This window comes from Sceloporus occidentalis, unplaced genomic scaffold, assembly GCF_023333645.1.
Source record: "Sceloporus occidentalis isolate IW3139 unplaced genomic scaffold, rSceOcc1.0.p SCAF_9, whole genome shotgun sequence".
NCBI classification, from domain to species: Eukaryota; Metazoa; Chordata; class Lepidosauria; order Squamata; family Phrynosomatidae; genus Sceloporus; species Sceloporus occidentalis.
Genome location: NW_028316989.1, coordinates 25,459,781 through 25,485,365, shown reverse-complemented (window position 1 = coordinate 25,485,365; position 25,585 = coordinate 25,459,781). Strand labels below are relative to the sequence as shown.

The following is a 25,585-nucleotide window of genomic DNA, read 5'->3' as shown; positions in this document are numbered from 1 at the left end:
GTTCAGAAGCTTCTGGAATCACTGGGCAAAGTTAACTTTGCAACATATAGAAACTTTTTGGCGGTAACTCCGCCCACCCGTTATAAGGCCCCTGCCTTCCCGCTCTTTCCCCAGTTCCTTTTTTCCGCCGCGCTAGCTGCTTCAGGGAACTTTTGCTTGCTCTTGCTTGCTTGGAATCACTTTCACTTTTGACCTCGGACCGTCTCTTGACCATTCTCTTTCTCCCGCCCCGGTAACTTCGGACTTTTTGGCTTGTTGACCTTGTTTTTGGATTCTCCTTCTAACTTGACGACTTCGGAAGGATGCCAGCACCCTTTAAGAAGTGCGACGTTTGCGGAGGCAAGGTGCCCGTTCAGGACCCCCACTCCTCCTGTCTCCTATGCTTGGGCAAGGACCACGACCTGAAGGCTTGCTCCCTCTGCAAGTCTCTCTCTTCTCAGGCTCGGAAGAATCGTGAGTCCCGGCTGACTTCGGCCATCGCACAGGGGAAGGTCCAGGAGGGTGGCTCTCGCCCGTCATCGGCCCCCTCGGCTGTGCCGCCGGCCTCCTCTTCCCGGGCCAGCGTGTCTAGTGTGGTCTCTGCCCTGCCGATGGCAGAATCTTCCTCCACCACCGATGTGGCCCGTGGTTCCCAGAAACCCAGTGCCACCGACAAGACCTCCAAGCACCCCCAGAAATCTCCGGGGGCTGAGGGTTCCGAGCCCAGGGCAAAGTCCGGGAAGAAGCCGTCCCTGGAGGGCTCGCGACTGAGGGACCGTTCGGAGGCGGAAGCCTTGCCCGTGCCGGTACCGCCCTCGAAGTCGAAGTCATCTCGACATGCCTCCAAGCTGCCCGAGACAGGGGCGCCTTCGGCTCCAAAGAAGGCCGTGGTTGACAAGGGCAGGTCATCCAAGCCTTCCACGGCGGCAGCGGTTGTCCTCTCCGACTTGCCGGACAACCCCTTCTTCCCCCTTGAGGACCGAGAGACGCCTCACTCGTCGAAGAAGAGGCACTCCAAGGAGACCCTGGGGGACTCGGGTTCGAAGAAGTCCAAATCCAGCCATGGCCAGAGTGGGGCTTCAACTTCCTCGAAGGGGAAGGAGCGTCCTTCTCACAAGTCTCGCTCTCCAGAGAAGAAGGCTCACTCCCCAACCAAGAAGGCTCGCACTCCTGCTTCCGTCTCTTCCCATCCGGACGGATCCTCCACTTCGCATGTGGCTCCTCTCCTAAACACCGCACTGCCGGCCACTGTGGACTTCGCCCACCCTGATGCGGAGGTCGTTGGGGCCTTGAGGGAACAGTCTCCCCCTCTGTCCTTCCATTCGGAAGAGAATGAGCCTGTGGACGAGGACGATGAGCCAATAGACGAGAGCACCGACATGTTCTACGACTCGGAGACGGGAAAGTATTACATGTCAGTGCCGAAGGAGACCACCTTCTGCAAGTTCACCCAGCTGAACCTGCATCCTGTGGCCCCTCGGAAGGAAAAGCCCCAGACTTCGCATGCGTCGTTGTCAAGATGTGACATTCCGTTGCGTCCCGCTGCTCGTCCCGAGACGGAGTTGCCTGCCCTCCAGATCCCAGCGCGTCCCGCGTCTTGAGTTCGGGCGCCTGACATCCAGCTCTCATCAGGCACCGACTCTGATGAGGAGCCTTTGTTGCTGGCGTGAGATCCTTCTGGCGAGAATGACACTTCCATCCAGGCGTCCCCTCAGCGGATGCACCACCCTGAGCCGTCTTCTCCGAACGATGATGTGCGTTCGTTCAACGAGCACATCATCAAGATGGCCAGGGCCCTGGACATTGAGCTCTCCTTCCCCGACGAGCAGGCTCGGGATCCGGTGGAGCGCCGCGTCCACCGTCAAGTTCCCACGCCGCCTTCCATCCCACTGTTGCCGTCCCTCGAGACCATTGTCCGCAGGTCGTGGGATGCTCCTGCCTCCCTGGTAGGATCGTCGTGAAGGATCGAGTCCCTCTACCGGATCGCCCCTTCAAGCTGTTCGTGGCTGACCGACCATCCGAAGCCGAACTCGGCGATCGTAGAGGGGGCTCAACAGGGCTTCGTTCCCAAGCAGACGACCTCGCCGGTGGATCGGGAGGTGAAGAAGGTTGATGGCCTGTCCAAGAAGGCCTACTCAGCTGCGGCCCTCGCGGTTAAGGCCATCAACTACAATGCCTGCATGGGGGCCTACATCCAGACCCTCATGGAGGGGATCTTGCCGCTCGTCCCTGATGTCCCGGACGAGGTCCAGAGATGTCTTGTTGAGATCCGGGATGAGGCCCACTCCATCGGCAGCTGGCTCATCACCGCCTCCAGAAACATGGCAGACTGTGCTGGACGGGCCATGTCGGCGTCGATGGCTCCCCGCCAGCATGCGTGGCTTCGGGGGTCCGACCTCAACTCCAGCGTGAGGGCGGCTATCGAGGATATGCCACTGGATGGGTCTGGCCTCTTCCACGCCGAGACCGACGAACGCCTGAACAGAAAGTTCAGGATGAAGGCGGCGGCGAAGAAGCACGGGATGTCGTCCTCCATCTCGCCCTTCAGGAAGAGGCAGCGTCCGTGGCAGCCCCAAGGTCAGTCTCAAGGGACCTTCCAACAGGACCGGCAGCCCCAACAGCAGGGACCCCAGAGGCGCCGCTATCCCTCTCAGTCTTCCTCTTTCTCTGGCCGCCGAAACTTTCCTCCTTGGTACCGAAAGTCCCGCCGGCAGGATACCGACCAGGGGAAGAAGAGAGCCTGAAGGGTCACCGTGCACTTCGTTTCTTCTCCCTTCTTTTTTTGGACATCTTGAGGCCTTTTGCCACCACCTGGGCCTCCATAACAATGGACTCGTGGGTCCTTAACATCGTCCGCAGGGGTTACGCCCTCGAGTTCCAAGAGCTCCCCCCAACTGGAGCCTTTATATCCACTTTCCCCTCGGACACCCTTCTCAACGAAGTGCGCACTTTGATGGACAAAGGGGCAATTTCCCCCTTACCGCCTGACTTATATTCTAGGGCGTTCTTCTCCAGGTACTTCACGGTACCGAAGGCAGATGGAGGCATCAGGCCCATCTTAGACTTGAGGGAATTGAACTGCTTCCTAGAGTACCATCGGTTCGAAATGGTAACCTTGGCCTCTATTCTGCCTCTGCTCCACCAGGGCCTGTGGTTCGCGACAGTCGACCTGAAGGACGCTTACTTCCACATCGGAATTCGGGAGTCCCACAGGAGATTCCTCGCCTTCGCCGTCGGCTCCACTGTGTACCGCTACAACGTCCTCCCCTTTGGCCTTGCGACGGCCCCGAGGGTCTTCACCAAGTGCATGGCGCCAGTGGTGGCATACCTTCACCAGAAGGGCTACAGAGTCTTCCCGTACCTGGACGACTGGTTGTTTGCCGCCGACTCACAGCAGGAGCTCCGAGTGGCAGTCTCATTCGCCTTGCACCTTTTGGATTCCCTCGGACTGGTCGTCAACGAAGAGAAGTCTCACTTCACTCCGACCAGGCAGGCCAAGTTCATCGGAGCCATCAATTGACTTTGACGATCGATGCTTCCCTGGAAGGCTGGGACGCCCACCTGCTCAACCTGGTCGTCAAGGACAAGTGGTCGGCCCAGGACAAGCATTTCCACATCAATGCTTTGGAGATGCTCGTAGTCGAAAAGGCCTTGAGGGCATTTGAATCCGCTGTCGCAGGCAAAGTGGTCCTCCTGAGGACGGACAACACCACCGTGATGTATTACATCAACAAACAGGGAGGCACCAGATCCAAGACTCTGCTCGAGATCACTCTCCGCATTTGGGACTGGTGCGTCCAGAGACAGGTGCTCCTCCAGGCGATTCACCTTCCAGGAGAGGACAACGAGTTGGTGGACCGCCTAAGCAGATCCCCTTCGGTGTGCCACGAGTGGAGGCTCCATCCGGAGACGGTCAGCGACCTGTTCGATCGATGGGGAACCCCCCAAGTCGACCTCTTCGCGACCGAATGGAACAGCCACTGTCCCCAGTTCTGCTCCAGGAGGCGAATGGACGGATCCCTCGGAGACGCGTTCGCCTTCCTTTGGATGGGAAAGCTGCTCTATGTCTTCCCCCCCTTCCCTCTCGTCATCAGGGTAGTGTCCAAGATGACAACGGACCGTTCGGATGCGATCCTAATCACTCCGTGGTGGCCGAGACAGCCCTGGTTCGCATCCCTTCTCCACCTCTCCAAGAGATGCTTTCTCCGCCTCGACTTCCATCTGGACCTGCTGTCGATCCAGGACGGCCGGATTCTGCACCTGGACATCGAGAGCCTGCCGCTTGTGGCCTGGAGAATCCAGCCCTAGCCTCACTACCGGACGCGGTGAGGACTGTGATCCTGGCTGTGCAGAAGCCATCCACCCAGCGGTCCTATGCCCTGAAGTGGAGGAAGTTTAGCCTCTTCCTTGATCGAAAGGGCTTGTCTCCTGCGCAGGTGTCCACTCCAGTGGTGCTGGAATTTTTGATGGCACTGCTGGATGAGGGGTTGTGCCTCACATCCATCAAGTGCTACCTCTCTGCCATTTGTTCCAGGTACCAATTTGAGGGTAAGGCTTCCTTCTTTAGGGACCCCCTGGTAAAGGGGTTCCTGAAGGGATGTGCCAACCTGCACCCTCCTGTGTCGGTACCGGCCCCGGCTTGGAGTTTGGAGGCGGTGCTGGCCGCGCTCCAATCCAAGCCTTTTGAACCGATGGCCACAGCGGACTTGAGACTACTGACTTGGAAAACTGCTTTTCTTGTGGCCATCACCTCTGCCCGCCGTGCGGGCGAACTCTGTGCCTTGCGGAGGGACCAGCCCTTCCTGAGGTTTCACAAGGACAAGGTGGTCTTCTGGACAGACATTACTTTCTTGCCTAAGGTTGTGTCTGCTTTCCACATGTACCAGGACATTGTGTTGCCTACTCTCGCTTCCAATCCGACTTCAGATGCGGAGTGAAGCCTGCACTCTCTTGATGTCAGGAGAGCGCTGGCGTTTTACCTGGACAGAACTGCTGCCTCCAGTCGGTCCGAGAGACTTTTCCAATGCTACTCGGAGCCGAAGAAGGGGTTGCCTGTGTCTGCGCAGAGGTTTTCCAAATGGGTGGCTGGTACCATCCACCTCTGCTATGAACTGTTGGGCAAACCTCTCCCTGGCAGGGTTCGGTCCCACTCCACAAGAGCAGTGTCAGCATCCTCTGCATTCCTGTCGGGTATTCCCTTGGAGGATGTCTGTAAGGCTGCTGTCTGGTCCCAGCCATTGACTTTTATAAAGCACTACAGGCTGGACACTAGAGCCATCCGAGACGCAGCTTTCGGGAGGGCTGTGTTGGTTTCAGGGTTGCATTGATTGCATTACTGATGGTTTGTGTTTTCAGCATTTATGTACATAATACCACTGTTTTACATTCTGTTGAATGTTGATTTGCACAAATTCCAATGGGACTGGTCTTGCATGACCTTTTATTCCCTTCTCAGGTTCTGCAATGTTATTGCTGTGTTGACTGTCCTGTGCACATACAAAGACTGACTCTTTTTATGGTTCAAGGTGTTTATTGTTGCAATAAATATACCCTTGGTTTACCATAGCTTTGGTTTCAGGACACTCCCTCCGCCGCTTACCTAAGCTTGTCAGTCTAAACCCATTTGTATGATTCGCAGAGACCACAAAGAAGAAGGACAGGTTGCTTACCTGTAACAGTATTTCTTCGAGTGGTCATCTGCGAATACATACAAATCCCACCCGTCCATCCCCTCAGTGTCCTGCTCTTATTGGCTCTTCCATCGCCTGGTTGGCGGAAAAATTGCGGAACTGGGGAAAGAGCGGGAAGGCAGGGGCCTTATAACGGGTGGGCGGAGTTACCGCCAAAAAGTTTCTATATGTTGCAAAGTTAACTTTGCCCAGTGATTCCAGAAGTTTCCGAACAGCACTGCGCAGGCTCAGTGAAACCCATTTGTATGTATTCGCAGATGACCACTCGAAGAAATACTGTTACAAGTAAGCAACCGGTCCATTCTTAGAGCCAGCATGGTGTAGTCGTGTGAATGCTGGAGTAAGATTCTGAGAAACCAGGGTTTGAATCCCCACTGAGTCCTGGAAGCCCACTGCGTTGCCTTGGGCAAGGCACACTCTTCCAGCATTAGAGGAAGCCAGTGGCAAACTTCTTTGGACTAAATCTTGCCAAAAAACACTTTAATGTCTTTGCTGTAAATCAGTGTCTGTCAAGAAGGCCCATAACAACAACAGCAGCAGCAACAACAACATGTATCTGGTTTTTCCCCCCTGAAGGTTTCTGAAGGTAGCAGTCACATGAAAGAGCTGCATCTTTCTGACCCCTTGGAACATCAGCCACAGGATGTTGTGGTGAGTTTGCCATCAGTGCGGGTGGTAGGACATCTTGTGTGTTTCAGAAGCAGACGGATGAAATGGTGGGTTGCTCTTCATCTGAGCTGCATCGTCTATAAGGTTGTTGTTGTTGTTATACTTATATTGTGGCTTTTGCCCACCAGTGTGTGAATCAGAGGCCCAAGGTGACCCGTGAGGAGCCATTATCAGTTATTGCATTCAGCATTTGTGTCTCTCTTTGGCCAAATGCAAGAAATTAAGCCCTGCTGAAGTCTGTTCCTTCTGGACCCATCACCGCCTTTGACCGAGTGGTCACAGTATCCATGGCCCAAAATACTTTCTCTGCCTTTTTGGGCAAGTCGGTCCCATTTGAGCCACTCTTATAACTTTACATGCTCCAGGACTGAGGAGAGGAGAGAACTAACAGGTCTCTGGCAATGCCATTTTTTGCTACCACTCTTCTTGCTTCTTGGGGCTTTATTTTCTAGAGTCCCATTTTGGAGAATGCCCTGGATGTGGCTGAATTACCTCCAGTCCTGGGCAGCCCAAAGTTTGCAGCAAGCAGAGCCTCTGTGGAAAGCACTTGGAAAGAGGAGGTGAGTGATGACAGCGGTTTATTTGGGTCTCTCTTGAAAGCTGGTTGCCTTGGCTGACTAGCTGCTTCTACTGCTAACCTCCAGCTGGAAAGAAGGAAACAGAGCCCCGCTGCCGCTTATCTGTCTGCAGCTGAGGAGTGGAGGAAGTCCCTTTGAGGCTTAGGCTGAGGAGGAATGTGTGTGTTTCCTTTAAAGATGAAGACTGCCACCTCTCACAAACGTGACACCCACCATACCTCTCCGGCCTGTAGGCACCCTTCGCCATACAACAGATTGCTTTCTAGTGTGCTGCTGAGGACACACACACACACACACACACACACTGCTTGTGCATTTTCTGCAGTTGTGCATCTTAAGCTCTCTGATGTGTGGACACCGGCAGTTCTCCCTCCTCCCCCCAGTATGCTGGGGACCAGCACCATATTTGTGCCCATTGGCTTAAGTTGTTTCTTACTTTCTTGGAAACTCCAAAATCAGTAACAGATGGTTTGGGGATTGGTCCATGGACCACCACCTTGAGGAAACACTGTCCTGTCAGGCAAACCTTGGGATTTGGATAGCAAAAGCTCATGGTAAGTTAACCATGGACACTTGACAGGGGAAAAGGCTTTCTTTTTCTGTCTGAAGAATATCTTGTGCTAGTAGGAATGAGGACTTTGCTTGTCAGGGAGCCTCAGGAATGCAGTCAGGGCCAAAAAAGATAGTTCACTGGGGAAAGGGATTGCATAGAGAACGCCCATTGGTATGGAGGCAAAAAGGGCCGCAGCTGTCCCTGAAAATCTCTTGACATTTTAATGACTAGCCAGTGTTTCTGCAGTTCCTTTGTGGTGCTGTTCAGCTCTTCCTCTATTCACAATAAGCTGTTACAAGAAATGGGTGTACCTATGAGGACACACGGGAAGCCTGCTGTCCAGCCAAAAAGTGGGCCATATCCCATGTGGGGTACTTCAGCCAATGGTTTGCCCTTTTCCAAATTCAGATATGTTCCGTCCCCATCATATGAATGGATACATTGAGAGCACATGTGTACATGCTGCCAACAGAGAACACAGCAAGTGCCTGCTTCGTCTACCAGAGGAGCCACTGTTGGTCTGGGGCTCATTGTAAGGAAGGAGGACTGGGAGTGGGGCTGAAAAATGCTACACACTGCCATCCACAGAGGAGCATCAGTGCCTCTGTTGCAAGAGGTAGAAGCCCACGTGGAGCATCCCTACAGGAGGTTATTCCCTCTCAATACAGTTATGAAGCTAAAGAGACTTTAGAAACTCACTGCTTTCTGAAGATTCTTATCATGATGGTGGATTGCATATTACTGCTGAATTGTGCTTGAAGCATGATGGGGGTGCAACATGGTGAAGGGATCCCAGCCTGCAGAAGGCAGAACAAGGCATCCCCATTTTACTTGAGACCTGAAATGGCCTTGCTTGTAATACCTCTGCTGCTGCCTCTAGAAATAGTAACCCTGGACTGTAGCAGACCTGCTGTGCATTGCTTTCATCTGCAGGAGGAAGGTTGCTTGGTGCAGGAAATGGATGGCCAGAAAGGCAGCTTAGAAGAGGAGCAAGACCAGGGATCACAAGAAGCAGCAGAAAGGTACAGTGCCCACTCCAGACACTGAGCCAGCTGGCCGGATGCCTGGCATTCTGTAGCACAACACTCTTCCTTCTTTAATGTTCTTTCTGTGGCAGAATGGGCCAGAATATTTTTGTGTCTGATGGAGCTGCAGTTGGGTCCACTGTTTTTACTTGTGAGTCTGGCTGCATTTGTTGCAGGGGGCGAGTCTCCCATCGGCACAGCTGGGTTGGAGGTCTGGCTGAGTCCTTGGGTTTCGTGTGGAACTTCAGAAGGTACAAAATGCCGCTTCCATGAGAGCCAGATGTGACCATTAATATCTCTTCTTTTCAACATAAAATTGTTTTCTAGTGGTGGTGAGAATTAACAAAAAATGTTTTTAGATTTCTGAGCTGGGATCCAGGATTCAGCTTAGAAGGGAAAGTCAATCCTCCACATCTTTTCCAGTCCAAATTAATTCTGTGTATTTATCGGCTGATAGTTGGAAATTGGGGTGCATTGCTGAAACTCTGCATTTTTTTGGGGGGGGGGGAATCTCAAGTTATTTTGAGCAGTGGGAGGTGAACCAGAATGGGCATTCCCTTAAAAGATTCCTTTGAAGAGCCTTCCTGGGCTCTTTGCTCCTCCAGCTCCACAGCACTGTCTGTCTTGGGGGTTGTTCCCACTAGGTGAAACCCCGCGTTCTGAATCGAATCCAAGGAGTGGCGTTCCTATTAGGATCCGATTTAAACCTAGAACGGTTCTAGAGCAACCCGCAATCGTCCCCACTACAAATCGAATCGTAGAGTGGGATAGAAATTTAAATCGAGCTTTCCTCATTTAACGCGTGTTAAAAAAACACTAGGGTCCAACCTACGTTTTTCCATTGATTCGAGTTAGGAACCGGAGTATTTAAATAGGAACGACAGCCTTTGAATCGTATTAGATGGATGGGAGGAGCGGACTGCGATGGGGCTGGCCTTGGGGGAGTTGCCCTTTCTGTCCCCATCTGTCATGGCTGTCGCCGTCAAGAGGCATTCCCTGCCCGCTTGGGCTCTGATCTCGCCCAGACAGGGAAGGGAAGGCTCCTCGCAAGGAGGCATCTGATCTCGCCCAGGCAAGGAAGGGCTCTGATCAATTGGGGGGGGGGATAGAGCCTTTCTCCCTCCCTTTCTCAAACGGAATCTGCCTTCTCCTCCAACCCTGGAAAGAGAATCTTTGGGAAGAGTGCTCCCTCCCTGATTTTCCAGCAGCCTCCTTCATTGATCTCTGTGCTCTCTGAAGGGATTCTCCCTGGCTGTCTTGGGAGACATGAAGAGGGGATGCTGTCATGGAAAACCTATCCCATAGTTCCTCTGGAAAGAGCTTGGGTTTCTTAAATTCGCTTTGCCAGAAGCCTCCCCCATTGATCTCTGTGCTCTCTGAAGGGATTCTCCCTGGCTGTCTTTTGGGAGACATGAAGAGGGGATGCTGTCATGGAAAACCTATCCCATAGTTCCTCTGGAAAGAGCTTGGGTTTCCTAAATTCGCTTTGCCAGAAGCCTCCCCCATTGATCTCTGTGCTCTCTGAAGGGATTCTCCCTGGCTGTCTTGGGAGACATGAAGAGGGGATGCTGTCATGCAAAACCTATCCCATAGTTCCTCTGGAAAGAGCTTGGGTTTCCTAAATTTGCTTTGCCAGAAGCCTCCCCCATTGATCTCTGGGCTCTCTGAAGGGATTCTCCCTGGCTGTCTTTTGGGAGACATAAAGAGGGGATGCTGTCATGGAAAACCTATCCCATAGTTCCTCTGGAAAGAGCTTGGGTTTCTTAAATTCGCTTTGCCAGAAGCCTCCCCCATTGATCTCTGTGCTCTCTGAAGGGATTCTCCCTGGCTGTCTTTTGGGAGACATGAAGAGGGGATGCTGTCATGGAAAACCTATCCCATAGTTCCTCTGGAAAGAGCTTGGGTTTCTTAAATTCGCTTTGCCAGAAGCCTCCCCCATTGATCTCTGTGCTCTCTGAAGGGATTCTCCCTGGCTGTCTTTTGGGAGACATGAAGAGGGGATGATGTCATGGAAAACCTATCCCATAGTTCCTCTGGAAAGAGCTTGGGTTTCTTAAATTCGCTTTGCCAGAAGCCTCCCCCATTGATCTCTGTGCTCTCTGAAGGGATTCTCCCTGGCTGTCTTTTGGGAGACATGAAGAGGGGATGATGTCATGGAAAACCTATCCCATAGTTCCTCTGGAAAGAGCTTGGGTTTCTTAAATTCGCTTTGCCAGAAGCCTCCCCCATTGATCTCTGGGCTCTCTGAAGGGATTCTCCCTGGCTGTCTTTTGGGAGACATGAAGAGGGGATGCTGTCATGGAAAACCTATCCCATAGTTCCTCTGGAAAGAGCTTGGGTTTCTTAAATTCGCTTTGCCAGAAGCCTCCCCCATTGATCTCTGTGCTCTCTGAAGGGATTCTCCCTGGCTGTCTTTTGGGAGACATGAAGAGGGGATGCTGTCATGCAAAACCTATCCCATAGTTCCTCTGGAAACAGCTTGAGTTTCCTAAATTCGCTTTGCCAGAAGCCTCCCCCATTGATCTCTGTGCTCTCTGAAGGGATTCTCCCTGGCTGTCTTGGGAGACATGAAGAGGGGATGCTGTCATGCAAAACCTATCCCATAGTTCCTCTGGAAAGAGCTTGGGTTTCCTAAATTTGCTTTCCTAAATTCGCTAAATTCACAAACAGTCAATGAAATGGAAACGATGTCAAAAGATAAATCGCTTCCAAATATTCCGGATTAACGTTACGTCATTCTGACGTACTATTGATTGACAGCTCCAAATAAGGTATGGAGGAGAAGAATCGCTTTATTTAAACACCGATTTCATGCCAAGTAGGAACGCTTGCAGGTAAAAACTTCGATTTAAATAACCAGATGGGAACGATGAACAAAGCAATTCGGATAGCGGGATAAGTACAGTGTTATTTTGAATCGATTTTATTAAAAACGTTGTATTTTAAATCGTTTCAAATCTTAAGTGGGAACAACCCCTTGGAGTGAACTTGGATGGCCACAAGAAACCCTGACATGTTGACTGTTTTTGCCTGTTCCAGAACATTTGCTGTTTTCTGCTGGCTGGCTTGCTGTTCTTTCTCTTGGGTGCAATGGAAGGGGGTGCCTGTGGGCTTCACCATGGTCAATCCATTCCCCATAGCCTTTCCTGTGGATCTGTTTCTCCTAGTGACAGAAATGCTGAGTCTGAAGTCAAACAAATGCAGGCTTGGAAGGAACACGCTGAGGATTCCCCAGACAAAGTGGTTCAGAGATCTCTTGGACAAGGACAGGCTTTGTCTTTGCAACAAGGAAATAAAGCTTCAGTTCAGAGTTTGCAGGAACAGCTGCAGCAAGAGAAGGAGGAAGAGGCAATGCTCCAGAGGCTGCATCAGCAGAAGGAGGGTGCCCTCCAGTGAGTTCCAGCCCCCAGCCCTTGCCCTGCCCATGCCCTTGCCCTTCCCCTGCCTTCCCAGGTGGCATGCTTAGGTGGGCTCCATCAGTCAGGCAGCTTGAAGGAGAGTGGGGGAGGAGTGGGTTGCCTCTGTTGGTACATTGAGCTTCAAGCTTCAAAGCAAAAAGCAAACAAAAAATGTCCGAAACTCCTGGGAATGGCTGAATTCTGAACTCGGTTTGAGCTGAATTCTGTTCCCTTGTGCTCTTTTCATACTGATAGCTTGACATCTGGGGCTTACTGTAGAACCCTCTTCTTTTCCTTCTCCTCTGCGTTTCTCTGATGTAACTTACAAAGAGGTGCTGGACCACTAAATGTGGCTTTGCTCCAAGATATCCACTTAGTCTTAGGGTTACCTATTCTGAGGTGGTGTCAGGATCTCTGACACTCACCCAGTGTGGCATGAGGTCTCAGGCGTGTGTTTTTTTGCTTTGAAGCTGAAGCTTAGTGTATTAATAGAGGCAACCTTCTCGTCTCCCACTGGGGCAGGGTCCCAGAAACAACAACTCTTAGCTGACTGTGGAAGTCAGCTAAGCTTTGTGTCCCCTTCCAAAGGCTGTTCAGTGACTCTTCTCCGAGCCACCTCACCGGCAGAGCCCATCTGAGGGCAGGGCTGCAGTGGCCTTTGTGGCCGGCAGTGGTTCCTGGGGAGGGTGCAGTGGCCTTTGTGACTGTCAGTGGTTCCTGGGGAGGGTGCAGTGGCCTTTGTGGCTGGCAGTGGTTCCTGGGGAGGGTGCAGTGGCCTTTGTGGCCGGCAGTGGTTCCTGGGGAGGGTGCAGTGGCCCCTGGGGAGGGTGCAGTGGCCTTTGTGACCGTCAGTGGTTCCTGGGGAGGGTGCAGTGGCCTTTGTGACCGTCAGTGGTTCCTGGGGAGGGTGCAGTGGCCTTTGTGGCCGGCAGTGGTCCCTGGGGAGGGTGCAATGGCCTTTGTGGCTGTCAGTGGTTCCTAGGGAGGGTGCAGTGGCCTTTGTGGCTGGCAGTGGTTCCTGGGGAGGGTGCAGTGGCCTTTGTGTCCTGCTGGTGGGCTTCCTATAGAAGATGATGGTTTGGCCACTGAGCAAACAGAATGTTGGATTGGTAGATCTTTGATATGATTCAACATGGTGCATCTTAGGTTGAGGCAGCTGGAGGGAGGTCATTCTCTGACATTACTTGCTTGGGAATTATATGATAGGTGAATGCTGGTTCTGCTGCCCACCATGGTGCTGGTCTTCCAGAGTGTACCTGTGTTCCTGTGGTGATGCAAAGCTAGTTTCATGCACAGAGACCCTTCTGCTTGTCTCTTAGGTCACAGGAAAGTGAGCTGGGGAATGCCAGGCAAAAAGAAGAGCTGCTCCAGCAGGAGGAGGCGGCACTAAAGGAGCTTCAGAAACTCAGCGCCCAACTCCGTTTTGAAATGGAGGCAGAGAAGGAGAGACTGAGGTATCAGTTTGAGTTGGTTTGGTCTGGGAGTGTTCTCTTCAGCCATGGAGGAAGGCCTTTGTGGCCTCATGAGCAGCAGCACTGCCGTTAGCGGTTGTCTTTAAACCGGGCGGTATCTCCAGAGCCTTGGTTTTAGTCTCAGTCCTTCTCAGAATGGCAACAGAAAATTACATGAGAACACACGCCTGGTTGCCATTTTGAAAAGGGCTGAGATGAAGACAGAAATATTGGGGAGCATCCCGAGGGAGTCATCAGTAGGACAAGTCTGGTTTGAACCAATAAACAGAGTATGGCATCTGTATCCTTCTGGCCCTTGTTTCTCGCCATTTTTTTTACTGCCTCCCTGTCCACCAAGAACCCCTGAGGTGGTATACAACTAGTTAATATAGATAAAATGGGAAACACACACAGCCTTTAGCAATCTTCCAAATAGCCCCTTGGCCAAGGTAGCCTTTCTCCCTTGCATCTTGTCGCCTTGGGTCCCTGGTTTTTCATACTCAAGCCATGTACTCAGCATGTTGAGGGCCCAGGAGGCCTCTGCTGGAAGGGCTGAAACTGGCAGGACCTGAGCAGGGAGGGCTTCTCCTGTGTCCCGCTCCAGAGGCTGCCACTGCTCCTGGTGCCCCTTCTTCCAGCTCTGTAGCCCTCTTCTCTCATGGTGACCATGCTCCCAGGCACACAAGTCAGGGCGGTTCTCATGACTGGGAAACCCACTAGACAGTGGATGTGCTCATGCTTTTGCTTTGTCTCCAGCTGTGGGGTTGGAGCTTCCTACTTTGGTGGCCTTTATGTAGTGGCAATCTTTTAGGAGGGCAAAAAACCCTGAAAGGAGTGCTCCCTCAAGCACAGTGCGCCCGCATCATACGCGGGTACAGTATACGTGGCTTTTGGCTTACGCTGAAGCTGTGCTGAAATACAATGAGTGGCATGTGCGCCTGTGGTGTGCATGTGCTGCCACTCCCGAGTTCCATTATATTCAGTGGGGCTCGAGCATACGCATTATTCACCTGACGGGGGGAGGTTCCGGAACAGATCCCCGCGTAAGGCAAGGGTCCACTGTACCGAGGAACATGCTTGACCTCATAAGTTACCACTACCATTGTGTCCTCTGCCTCCCTGAAAGCTGTCTCCTTCTCAGCCCATGCAGCAGCATGTTGCTGAATGCGTTGGCCAGGCTGGGCTCCTGCCTTGTAGTCTTCAGATGTTTGTTGCCTAGACTGCACTGAGCAGCAGGGCCTCTTTGTGCCAGAGAGGTACAGGTTCCTCAGAGGAAGATCCCTTCACCTATCCCACCCCGACGCCTGTTCTGCTCCAGCCTTTGCTTACTACCTGTCCAAAGGAGAAACAGGCTTTTGATGTGTTGCAGACTGGCCCACGAAGCTGCTTTCTATGAGCTCAGGGAGGAACTGGAAGCCCTCCGTCGATCAGAGGAGGAAGGACTGCGGGAGCAGGAGCGTCTTTCTCTGGAAAGAACGAAGCAAGAAACAGAAGCTGCTCAGCGGGCCAAGCAGATGGAGCTGGAGCAGGACAGTCAGAGGGCCCTGGAAGAGCTGAAGGAGAGGCTGTGCCGAGAAAAGGAATCGGTGAGGTGTCCCCCCATCTGTGGCCCCCCCATGGCAGAGCCAGGGGCCTTACGGCTGCTAATTCTTCCTGCCAAATGGCATGATATCACCATCCTTGCCTCTAATGGCATCCCCCTTTCCCTTGTAGAGTAATGTATACTTCCCTGTTGGTGGGCACCCAGAAGTATGTGTGCCAGCTACCTGGCTGCCAAGTGCCAAGCAAAGCCCAAGTGCCTCAACCACATTTGGCGCCAGGCGAAAGCATTGGCAAAGTGTTGGGGAGCAGCCCTCAGGCTCCCTGCAAGTATGTGCCAGAGGTCTTTCATCTCAAAGGGGAACCAGGAAAGAGAGGTGATAGCCATGCAGTTCAGTGCCCTTTCAAAACCTGGCAGCTGTGGAAGAGCAGTGTGGTGTTGTAGGCCATGTGCTTGGCGAAAGTGGACAAAAGACCCATGGGATGAAAGGGGGCCCCATCTCTACACAGAAGTCTGGAAGGATGTCAGGATGGTTAGACAGCAGAGGTAGTCAAACTACTTGAGGAAAATATCATCCTTTAAACCAAGGATGGAAGGCTCTGCAACCCACATCTTCAGCAAGTGATAATTTTTATTTTTATTTTGTGTGTGGACTATTCTGCTCCAAATGTTGTAGCATTTTCTCATAGGACAATTTTTCAGTCCCATTACCCTCCTTTTTGCCATCTGTTCTGGCTCTACCATCTCCTTTTTAGGTGCCATGGGCCCTCAAAATTTTATTTCAAAATTGGAGTGAAAAAATAAATACCCCTGGAGTAGCATTATGTGTTAAAGCATCTCTAAACCTTATCTCTTCCCCAAACCTTATTGAAATTGCCATAAATGACCCCCCGTCCCAAGCCAAAAGCTTGGGAAGTGAGAATTGTGTGTGCCTGGGTTGTATTGTCCTCCCCCATAGACACACTACCACACGAATGCCCACCCCACTTTGTGTGCCATTTGGACACTTTGCTCGACAGTGCATTACTTGGCACTTGTCCAGTTACATTGCATTTGCCATAAAAGGGCTGCCCAGAGCATTTAGGCAATACTTATCATGCAGGAATACATAGCCAGAGCACTCCTGGAAAATGCACAGAGACTTCTGGCATCAACACAGAAACACCTTCCTCTGGTGTCCTGCAGAGTGGGCATTTTCCCTGCAGAAAATGTCTGTTGATATTCCATGAGTCCTAGCCAGCCCAGCTGCTGGGGAGAGACTGTGGGAATTGCTTCCAGCGATGTCCGTAGGGCCAGGGGTTTCCCAGCCCTGCTTTAGTCTTTGACTGTCCACTCCATGCTTTTTCAGGCCATGCAAGAACTGGAAGCCCAGTTTGCAGCGGAGACCGAACAGCAGAGAGCTGCAGCACAAGAAGAGCACCAGAAGGTAAAATGCCGGTTGCCCTTCCCTCCAGACGCTTCCAGGCCTGAGCTTCCTGCTGCTAGCCATAGTCCTTTGCACTCTCTGCACATTCCCATGCGCTGGTGCAGGACATCACCAATCGCCCCACCATTGCAGCTGCTCTTCCGCTGTTCTGTCCATTTTGGCCAATGCTGTCTTGGTCTGAAGCCTGAAAGTGAGTGGGAAGGCAGGGGTCCCATCGCCCTTTGGCCTGTGATCATGGGGATGGGCTGGAGCACTCCCCAACCCCTTCTGCAGCTACACAGCCTTCCCCAGTGGGTTCTCCACAGCCAGACAGAACTGGCATGAACTACTGTGCAGGTGAACACTTTGCAAGGAAATGCCCTGTTTTTCCTCCAGCAGCAGGCTCTTTGCTGCCATGTTTCCCTTTCTTGACAGGCCCTTTCAGCCCTTCGAATAGAGATAGCAGAGGCTCAGCGAAAGGAGGAGGTAGGATTACGGAAGGAGTTGGAAAGTGCAGAGCAACAGGTGCAGCAGAAAAGGCTTCAGGTGGCTGAATACGAGCGAGAGGTAATGAGAGCTAAGCTGAAACTCCTTGCCCTTTGGGGCCCTTTGGGGGCTTAGGTTGGCCACTTGCCACCCGCTCACAGATGCCATGTTGCAGTGAGTCACTGTGTGTAGTCCACCAGTGGACAGGGCTGTAAAGTCATCTGTATGACCTCACCAAACTGCCCACTGAGGTCAGAGCAGCAGAGTGGCAGCCCTCCTTTTCCTCCAGGGGGCTTCCCTCCAGGTAGGACAGTCCCAGGAAGGCTCCTTCCTAGGAGAGCGGGGGACTCCAGGAGGCTTTTCCCTGGGATTCTGGTCTGGTGAAGAAAGGCAGCCAGAGGCACAAGGGGAAACACTTGTTATAGCCTAGGCTAATTGGGTTGCTCTACTCTATAGGTTGTGCTTTGTATAGGTGATGGGTATGTTCTTAGGCATTTCATCTGTGTCATCTGGAGTGGCAAGGACCCTCAGTTTGCTCTGCCCACCTGGCAAAAAGAACCCCTGCCTTCCAGCAGGAAGGCTCTTGCAGCCTTGTGTGCCAGTGCTATTTTTCTTGCTTGCTCCCTCAGAGCCATGATCAGTAGCTTCTGGTCATCACAGCTATGGCCAAAAGGTCCTCAGCCTCCTCTCATTAGTCACTTCATTAGAGGCCCTGAAGGATTGCCTGTTTGCCAGTGAGCTGTTCCTGGGGGGCTTCCAAGTATCCAGGCTCCTGTAATCTGGACAGAGTGACATGCCAACAGCCCAGCAGGATGGCTGAGGCAAAAGTGCTCCAAGAGGGCCAGGCTGGCAAGTTGGCAGAGCCCCTTTCTTTGCTCCACCTCTGATGGGTTCCTCCACTCTGCGTTGCCCCAGGTGAAATTAAAGCCAAGGTGTTGCTGGGTGGCAGGTCTCAGCACTCCTTCCTGCCAATTGTGCTGGCTGGGGGGCTCTTGGGAGTGGCAGAGAGCCAGCCAGGGCTGGTGGTTTTCCTTGGGGGAATGTGCCCCAGGGCCAAGATACCTTTGTTGCAACTGCAGCTCAGTGACCTCCTGAGGGAAAAGCGGCAGGAAGTTGAGCAAGAGCATGCACGGCAACTGGAGAAAATGCAAGAGGCACATCAGGAGACCCTGGCAGCGATCCAGGTGCAGTATGAGGAAGAAGTAAGTTGGTGGCCCAGCTGGCCAAGGGCTGCCCATTGGAAGGGCAAAGCTGGCATCCCTGACAGCAGCTGGGGCGTGGTTGTCACATTTGCACATGGGGTGGTGTAGACATGCACATGGAGATGTGAGGAAAGCATGGTGCAAAGCCGGCTGGCGTCCATGCCTGGCCGCGAGAGGATACAGTTGTTTCCCATTCCTTCCTGGCTGTGTGGCAGGAGAGGAGGCAGAGGATGGAGCTGCAAGGCCACCGTCAGGAGGAACGGACTCGCCAAGGAGCTGAGCTGGAGGACTTGCAGAGGAAGCAAGCAGAAGAGCTGAAGGGTCTGCACAGAATCCACCAGGAAGAGGTAGAGGAGCAGCCAGTGGGGCCAGGGAAGGGGAGGGGAGGCAAGCCTCCCTTCATGAAGGAGGGCTAGAGGTCCCGCAGGAGCAGGGAGCACCCACTTTGAGTCCTTGGAAAGGTCCCCAGCCCTGCCAAAACCACCCATGGGATCTTGCCAATGCCACATTTTGAGCGGCCCCAGGGTCATCACTTGACACATCAAGCATCCCAGAGAAGAGGGGCCACAGATCCTCTCCTTGCCCAAGAACTGGCATCTGCCCTCCGATCTACATCCAGGACATGCCTACTCTGGCAGGGAGCTCTCAGGTCCCTTTGATGGGGTTGGTGGCAAAAGTTCAGTCTCTCCCATGGCTCTCCTTCCACAGGAGCAAAAGGCCCGGGATGCAGCACTGGAACTGGAGCTCCGAGCCAGAGATGCCCAGGCGAGAGCTGCCCAGCTGCAGGCCCAGGTGAGGGAGTGGCAGAGGCAATGGTTGTAGCCACGGTGGTCACAGCATTGGTGCTGACTGTGCTGCTGGCCTGCCAAATGGCTGCTCCAAGCAGAAAATGCTTCCCCAGAGAAGGATTTGGGGAGACAGTGAGAGTCTGAGGACATTTGGAGGAAACCTCATCCTCTGGAGTCTCTTCTCCTCCCTCTGCTGCCCAAGCATGGGAGACCCTTCCCTTTCTGGATTGTTCTGCAGCACTGCTGGCTCAGAGAAGCAGCTGGAACAGCAGCAAAATGTACGTATGTGCAAGGCTGGGCTCCCCTTTCAGCCTCCCGCTGCCATGCCTGTATACTATCGCCCTTTGGGAAGGAAATTGCGGCAGGAGGCTGGGCGTGGAGCCAGGTGCAAAAGTGCCAGGCAGACCAGCTCCCCCCCCCCCCCCCCATGTGCCTTTCTCTCTTTCTCCCTCCATGCGCAGGAGGAGGTCTGGAAGAAAAGGAAACAGCAGCTCCTGGAGGAAGAGAAGCAGCTGGAACAGCAGCAAAATGTACGTATGTGCTGCCAGCCTTTTCATCGTCATTACAACTATGTAGGTATGTATATGTATGTAAACGTATATGTTTCTTCTTCATGGTCTCTGCGAATCATACAAATGGGTTGTACTGCGCCTGCGCAGTAGAGCTCGAAAACTTCTGGAATCACTGGGCAAAGTTTCCTTTGCAACTTTTAGCAACTTTTTGGCGGTAGGTCTGCCCATCCCTTATACATTCCCTGTGTTCCGGCTGTTTCCCCAGTTCCTTTTTTCCCGCTGCGTTAGCTGCTTAAGAACTTTGCTATTGAATCACTCGGCTTGTTCTCAAAAAATTCTGACACTGATCTATTCTGACCTTGGACTGTTTAGCGACCATTCTTCTCGTTCTCCATTTTGTCCCTGATGCTGACCAGTTGGCACTCTTGACTTTGGCTTGTTGCGTGGAATTATGGCTCCTCCGTTTAAAGCCTGTGACACTTATGGGGGTAAGATCCCCGAGAAAGACAGCCGTACCACATGTCTTCTTTGCTTGGGAGAAGGGTACAATCCCAAAGCTTGCGCTCATTGCCTGTCTTTCACACCCCAGGCTAGAAAAAATTGAGAGGTGCGTCTGAGGTTGGCTTATATAAACAAGTGCTTCAACCTCAAGAGCCTGCCCGATCCACTTCAGCCTCGCCAGTGACTTCGGGAGACAAGACGTCCCCAGGTACCTCCTAGTCTACCTCCAAATTGCCCGCTTCGACTGTGACTTCAGCTTCCCTTCATAGCCCAGACCGCGATTATGAGGCTGAGGGAGCTCGGCTCAAAGCCAAGAGCTCCTCTCACTATACCAAGTCGGATGCTTCATGACCCAAAGATCAGAACGGGTCTAAGTCTGCAAAGAAGCTCAAATATTCATCCAGCTCTAAAGCTGATTTGGGCTCGAAGAAGGAAAAAACCTCGAAAAAAGACAAGGATGGCTCTAAGTCTTCTACTAAACGCAAGCATTCCGACGCCAAGAACTTGTCTTCACAGCAAGCTAAAAAGGCCCGTTCCGAGCCCTCGGGTTCAGTTGAGACCCTCCAGTCTCCCCGGCTGTGAGATCCGTGGGGGACCTTGATATCAGAGTTCTGTCGGACCCGGAGCTCCGTCCCGAACAGGAACTCCCTTTCCTCATTCTACATCCATCCTCGTTGCCTTGGGCCCGTCACTCCCCAACTCCGGTACTGGCTAGACCTATACGATGTCATCAAGACTACATTTATGACCGTGAAACGGACACTTATTATGTACAGGTCGATCCAGAGGTCGCTCGTCTCCGCACGGCTCGCCAGACTCCTTCAGCCACAGCTGTGTTGGCCCCGGCAGCCACCATTGACCTGACACTGGCTTTGGTGATACTGACGACCCAAGTCGGTCCCAACGACGGCTGCTCAGGTTCAGGATACCCGGATGCATGACCAGTCGCCCTCTCCTGTGGTCCTCATCCGGGAGGATACGGATGATGATGAGTCTGTCATAGCTGTCTCCCACTCTTCTCATGCCAACGCCGAAGACTCAGAGGTCGAAGCTGTTAATTATCTCCAAGAGTTATCCCGTCTTGCTCCTTCATCTCCCACCGATGATGTTCATTCTTTTGCGGCCCATGTCGTGTGTATGGGAAGGGCCTTGGGCCTGGAAGTAACACACCTGGATGATGATGTCATAGATCCAATAGAGAAGCATGTCCATGGAAATGTTCCCACCCCGCCTTCCATCCCATTTCTTCCTTCACTAGAGTGCATAGCAAAGCGTTCATGGAATGCTCCATCATCTGTACCCCAGGTCTCCAAGAAGACAGAAGGCTTGTACAGGATCACGCCGGCTCAATCCTCATGGCTCCTTTCACATCCGAAACAAAACTCAGCAATCGTGGAGGGCTCACAGCACGCCTTTACACCCAAGACTTCAACTTCCCCGGTGGACCGTGAAGCTAAGAAAATTGACAGCCTCGCTAAAAAGAGCTATGCCTCCTCAGTACTCTGCATCAAGGTGGCAAATTATAATGCCATCAATACTTGATGGAGAGCCTCACCCCCATCATCCAGGAGCCTCCTGATGAGAGGCAGCCGTTAGCCAACAAAATCAAAGAGGAAGCACATTCTATTGGGGGATGGCTTATCACCTCGGCTCAACATGCTGCGGACTGTTTGGCCAAATCCATTGCTGCTTCGGTTGCCCTGAGTAGACACTCCTGGCTCCGTGCTTCTGACCTCATATGCCCTTCGATGTTGCCGGGCTGTTTAATAAAGAAACCGATGACTGGCTTAACTTCAAGTACTGCATGAAAGCGGCGGCGGTGCGGAAACATGGTATGTCTTCCACCCCCCGGTCATCTTCACACTGGCGTTTTGGGGGACAACGGCAATGGTATGGCCAGGGTCAGCGCCCCTTCCAACAAGACCGACAGTACCAGCAACAGGAACACCAGCAGCAATGCTATCCCTCCCAATCTTCCTCCTCCTCCGGCTGCCGTCAGCCCCCATCACAGAATTATCAAAAGCAAGACCTCTATTACTGAAAGCAAGACCCCAATCAGTCTAAGAAGAGGTCTTGAAGCGTTGCCGTGTGATCCGTCGCCCCCATCTCCTTCCTCAACATTTTAAAGCCCTTTCTTAACATCTGGGCCAACTTGACTTCTGACTCCTGGGTTTTAGACATTGTCTGTAGGGGTTATGCTCTCGAGTTCGAAGAGCTCCCACCCACCGGAGCTGTTATTTCCACCCTCCCCTCAGACCCCCTTCTCAATGAAGTACACACACTTTTATCAAAGGGTGCCATTTCACCCATGAACTCTGTACTAGCTTCTAGGTGCTTTTTCTCAAGATATTTTACGGTGCCCAAGACTGATGGTGGCCTCAGACCAATACTGGACCTCCGTATGTTAAACGCTTATTTCATTTATCATTGATTTTGTTTGGTAACTCTTAATTCTATTCTGCCCCTATTGTACCAGGGCCTGTGGTTCGCCACGATTGACTTGAGGGATGCTTACTTCCATGTGGCAATTCGAGAAAGTCACCGGAGATTCCTGGCCTTCCAGGTGGGCACCGAGATGGTTTGCTACAATATCCTACCCTTCGGTCTCTCCACGGCTCTCAGAGTCTTCACAAAATGCATGGCACCGGTGGTGGCCTACCTCCATCAGAGAGGAATCACAGTCTTCCCTTATCTAGATGACTGGCTCTTTGCCACGCCTTCCAAGGACCAATTGCAGTCTGACCTCTTGTTTGCCCTCTCCCTCCTCTCAGACCTTGGGCTCATCATCAATTTGACAAAATCCCACCTCACACCATCCAGACAGATCAGGTTCATTGGTACCATCCTCGATTCCGAAGACTGCATTCCTTACCTGACCCAGGACCGGTTTCGAGCCCTCTCAACCGCAATACAGTCTTGCCTGACCCACAGAAGAATAAGGGCTCGAGATGTTCAGTTGGCACTGGGACACATGGCCTCCATGACTTCGGTGACCCAGTGTTTGAGCCTGTGGCTTTGGCCTTTCCAGTTCTGGTTCCTGTTGGTCTTCGACCCCCTCCATCAAAGTGGCTCACGGTACCAAGGCCAGTCTCTCGCTCGCTCCATTGGTGGCTTGACTCCGAGAATGTCTGCGCCGGCGTGCCCTTCTTGCCTCCCCAGCCACAAGTTACACTCACCACAGATGCCTCCATGGAGGGCTGGGGGGCCCACACCTTGGATCTGATGATCAGAGACAAATGGTTGGGTCTTGATCAAACCCTCCACATTAATGCACTTGAGATGCTTGCAGTAGAAAAAGCTCTCGGGGCGTTCGAGACGAACCTGCTGAACAAGGTTGTTCTTCTCTTGATTGACAACACCCATGGTGATGTACTACCTCAACAAGCAAGGGGGGACCAAGTTCTAAACTTTGTTGTAAATCACGCTCTGCATTTGGGAATGGTGCATCCCGAGATGGATCCTCCTTCAAGCAGTTCATTTCCCCAGAGATGACAACATTCTGGCCGACCAGCTCAGCAGGTCGTCGTTGACTTGTCACGAGTGGATGTTTCATCCTGACACGGTGTCCAACCTGTTCACCTGGTCGGGAACACCTCAGATCGACCTCTTTGCAACGGCCTCCAGTGCCCAGTGCCTTCAATTTGTTCTTGAGGACAGATGGCGGGCTCCCTCGGGGACGCCTTCCTCTTCACCTGGTCGGAGCAGATGCTTTATGCATTCCCTCCCTTTCCTTTGATCACCAGGGTGGTATCCAAAATGAGATCGGACTGTGTGGACTCCATCCTCATCACCCCTTGGTGGCCGAGACAGAGCTGGTTCCTGTCCCTGATTCACCTGTCTCGCAGAGAATTTCTCGTGACTCGAGCCCCATCCCGACCTACTTACCCTCCAACACAGTTGGGTATGATCATATTTTTTGGAAAGGCGGGGTAAAAATAAAATTTATTATTATTATTATTATTATTATTATCTGGACATCGACAGCCTGAGGCTGGTGGCCTGGACCCTACGTCCCTAGAGGAACTCCCTCCTTCGGTACAGATGGTGATCCTGGCCGCCCAGAAGCCGGTCATGCAGAAATCTTACACTTCTAAGCGGAAGAAGTTTGTTGCCTTTCTTACCTTGAGAGATCTTCTTCCTTCACGGGTGTCGACATCAACGGTGCTGGACTTCCTGATGACCTTGATTGATTCCGGCTTATGCCTGAATTCTGTCAAGTGCTACCTCTCTGCTATTGCTCTCACTACCAGTTTGAGGGCAGACCCTCTTTCTTCAGGGATCCCCTTGTCAAGAGCTTCCTGAGGGGCTGCAATAACCTATACCCTCCAGTGTCTAGATACCGTGTTGTCTTGTTTGCAAACTAGACCCTTTGAACCCATAGCCACTATTAATTTAAAATTGTTGACTTGGAAGACAGCTTTCCTGGTTGCCATCATGTCCACTCGCCGGGCGGGAGAGCTCTGTGCTTTACGGAGGGATGAACCCTTCTTTAGGTTTCATAGGGATAATGTTGTCCTCCAGGCTGACATTACCTTCTTGCCTAAGGTGGTGTCTTCTTTCCACATGTGTCAGGACATTGTGTTGCTGTTGCTGGCCTTGAACCCAACCACCGCTACTGAACGCCGTTTGCACACCTTGGACGTTCGTAGAGCTTTGGCTTTTTACTTAGACAGGACATTGGGTACGAGCTGTTCCGAGAGACTTTTCCAGTGTTACTCAGAACCGAAAATGGGACTACCTGTGACTGCTCAGAGGTTCTCCAAATGGGTGGATGGTACCATCCACCTCTGCTATGAACTGTCGGATATACCTCTCCCTACCAGGGTTCGAGCTCATGCAACTAGGGTGATAGTGCCTTTCTGACTGGGGTGCCTTTGGAGGATGTCTGCAAGGCTGCTGTTTGGTCCCTTGACTTTCATCAAGCATTAGAAGCTGGATACCAGGGCCAAAAGGGACGTAGCCTTTGGGAGGGCAGTGTTGGTTTCGGGTTTACATTAATTGCACTACTTTCCATTCGTACTGCATTTCCATTTGTTGCTTGTTTACATGTTCTTGAGGTGAATGCCCTTTGCAAGAATTGGCATGGTTTACAGCTTCATATGGTTTACATATAGGTCTTGGATGACCTACTGTGTTCTTGGTGTGTCTTTTACTTGAACAGGTTGAAGTAATAATAATAATAAAGTACTATTTGTTGTAGTACAAAATACAATTGACACAGTTCTTGGGTTCAGTGACTTTATTGTATAATAAACACAGCTTTATTTGAATCTTACTTTGGTGTCCTGACACTCCCTCTGCCACTGACCTAAGCTTGCCAGTCTAACCCATTTGTATGATTCGTAGAGACCACAAAGAAGAAGGACAGGTTGCTTACCTGTAACAGTATTTCTTCAAGTGGTCATCTGCGAATACATACAAATCCCGCCCGTCCTTGCCTCAGTGTCCTGCTCTCTACATTGGCTCATTCTCATGTCGCTTACATGGCGTCAGTTGCGGAACTGGGGAAAGAGTGGGAACACAGGGGATGTATAAGGGATGGGCGGAGCAGCTGCCGCCCAAAAGTTGCTAAAAGTTGCAAAGGAAACTTTGTCCAGTGATTCCAGAAGTTTCTGAGCTCTACTGCGCAGGCGCAGTACAACCCATTTGTATGTATTTGCAGATGACCACTCGAAGAAATACCATTACAGGTATGCAACCTGTCCATATGTATGCTATATACGGGCACCATAATTTAAAAAGGATGTTGAAAAACTGGAGTGTGTCCAAAAGAGGGCGACTAAAGTGGTAAAGGGGCTGGAAACCATG

General features: G+C 52.1%; 1 protein-coding gene across 5 annotated transcripts in view; it reads left to right on the top strand.

Annotated features, from left to right (window-relative positions):
• Positions 1-25,585, top strand: part of CEP164 (centrosomal protein 164) — a 55,840-nt gene that overhangs the window by 11,019 nt on the left and 19,236 nt on the right. For 3 of the 5 annotated variants that reach the window (XR_016282309.1, XM_089537944.1, XM_089537945.1), the window contains exons 8-19: positions 6,246-6,320; positions 6,791-6,898; positions 8,403-8,491; positions 11,662-11,886; positions 13,212-13,346; positions 14,713-14,929; positions 16,232-16,309; positions 16,724-16,855; positions 17,854-17,976; positions 18,192-18,323; positions 18,685-18,768; positions 19,226-19,294. Coding sequence is in view for 2 of the 5 variants with exons in the window: in XM_089537944.1 (XP_089394070.1) it covers positions 6,246-6,320; positions 6,791-6,898; positions 8,403-8,491; positions 11,662-11,886; positions 13,212-13,346; positions 14,713-14,929; positions 16,232-16,309; positions 16,724-16,855; positions 17,854-17,976; positions 18,192-18,323; positions 18,685-18,768; positions 19,226-19,294 (1,467 nt within the window). In the remaining 3 variants the exon portion in view is untranslated. The remainder of the gene's footprint in view (positions 1-6,245; positions 6,321-6,790; positions 6,899-8,402; positions 8,492-11,661; positions 11,887-13,211; positions 13,347-14,712; positions 14,930-16,231; positions 16,310-16,723; positions 16,856-17,853; positions 17,977-18,191; positions 18,324-18,684; positions 18,769-19,225; positions 19,295-25,585) is intronic. The other 2 variants (XR_016282310.1, XR_016282311.1) reach the window with 2 other exon arrangements.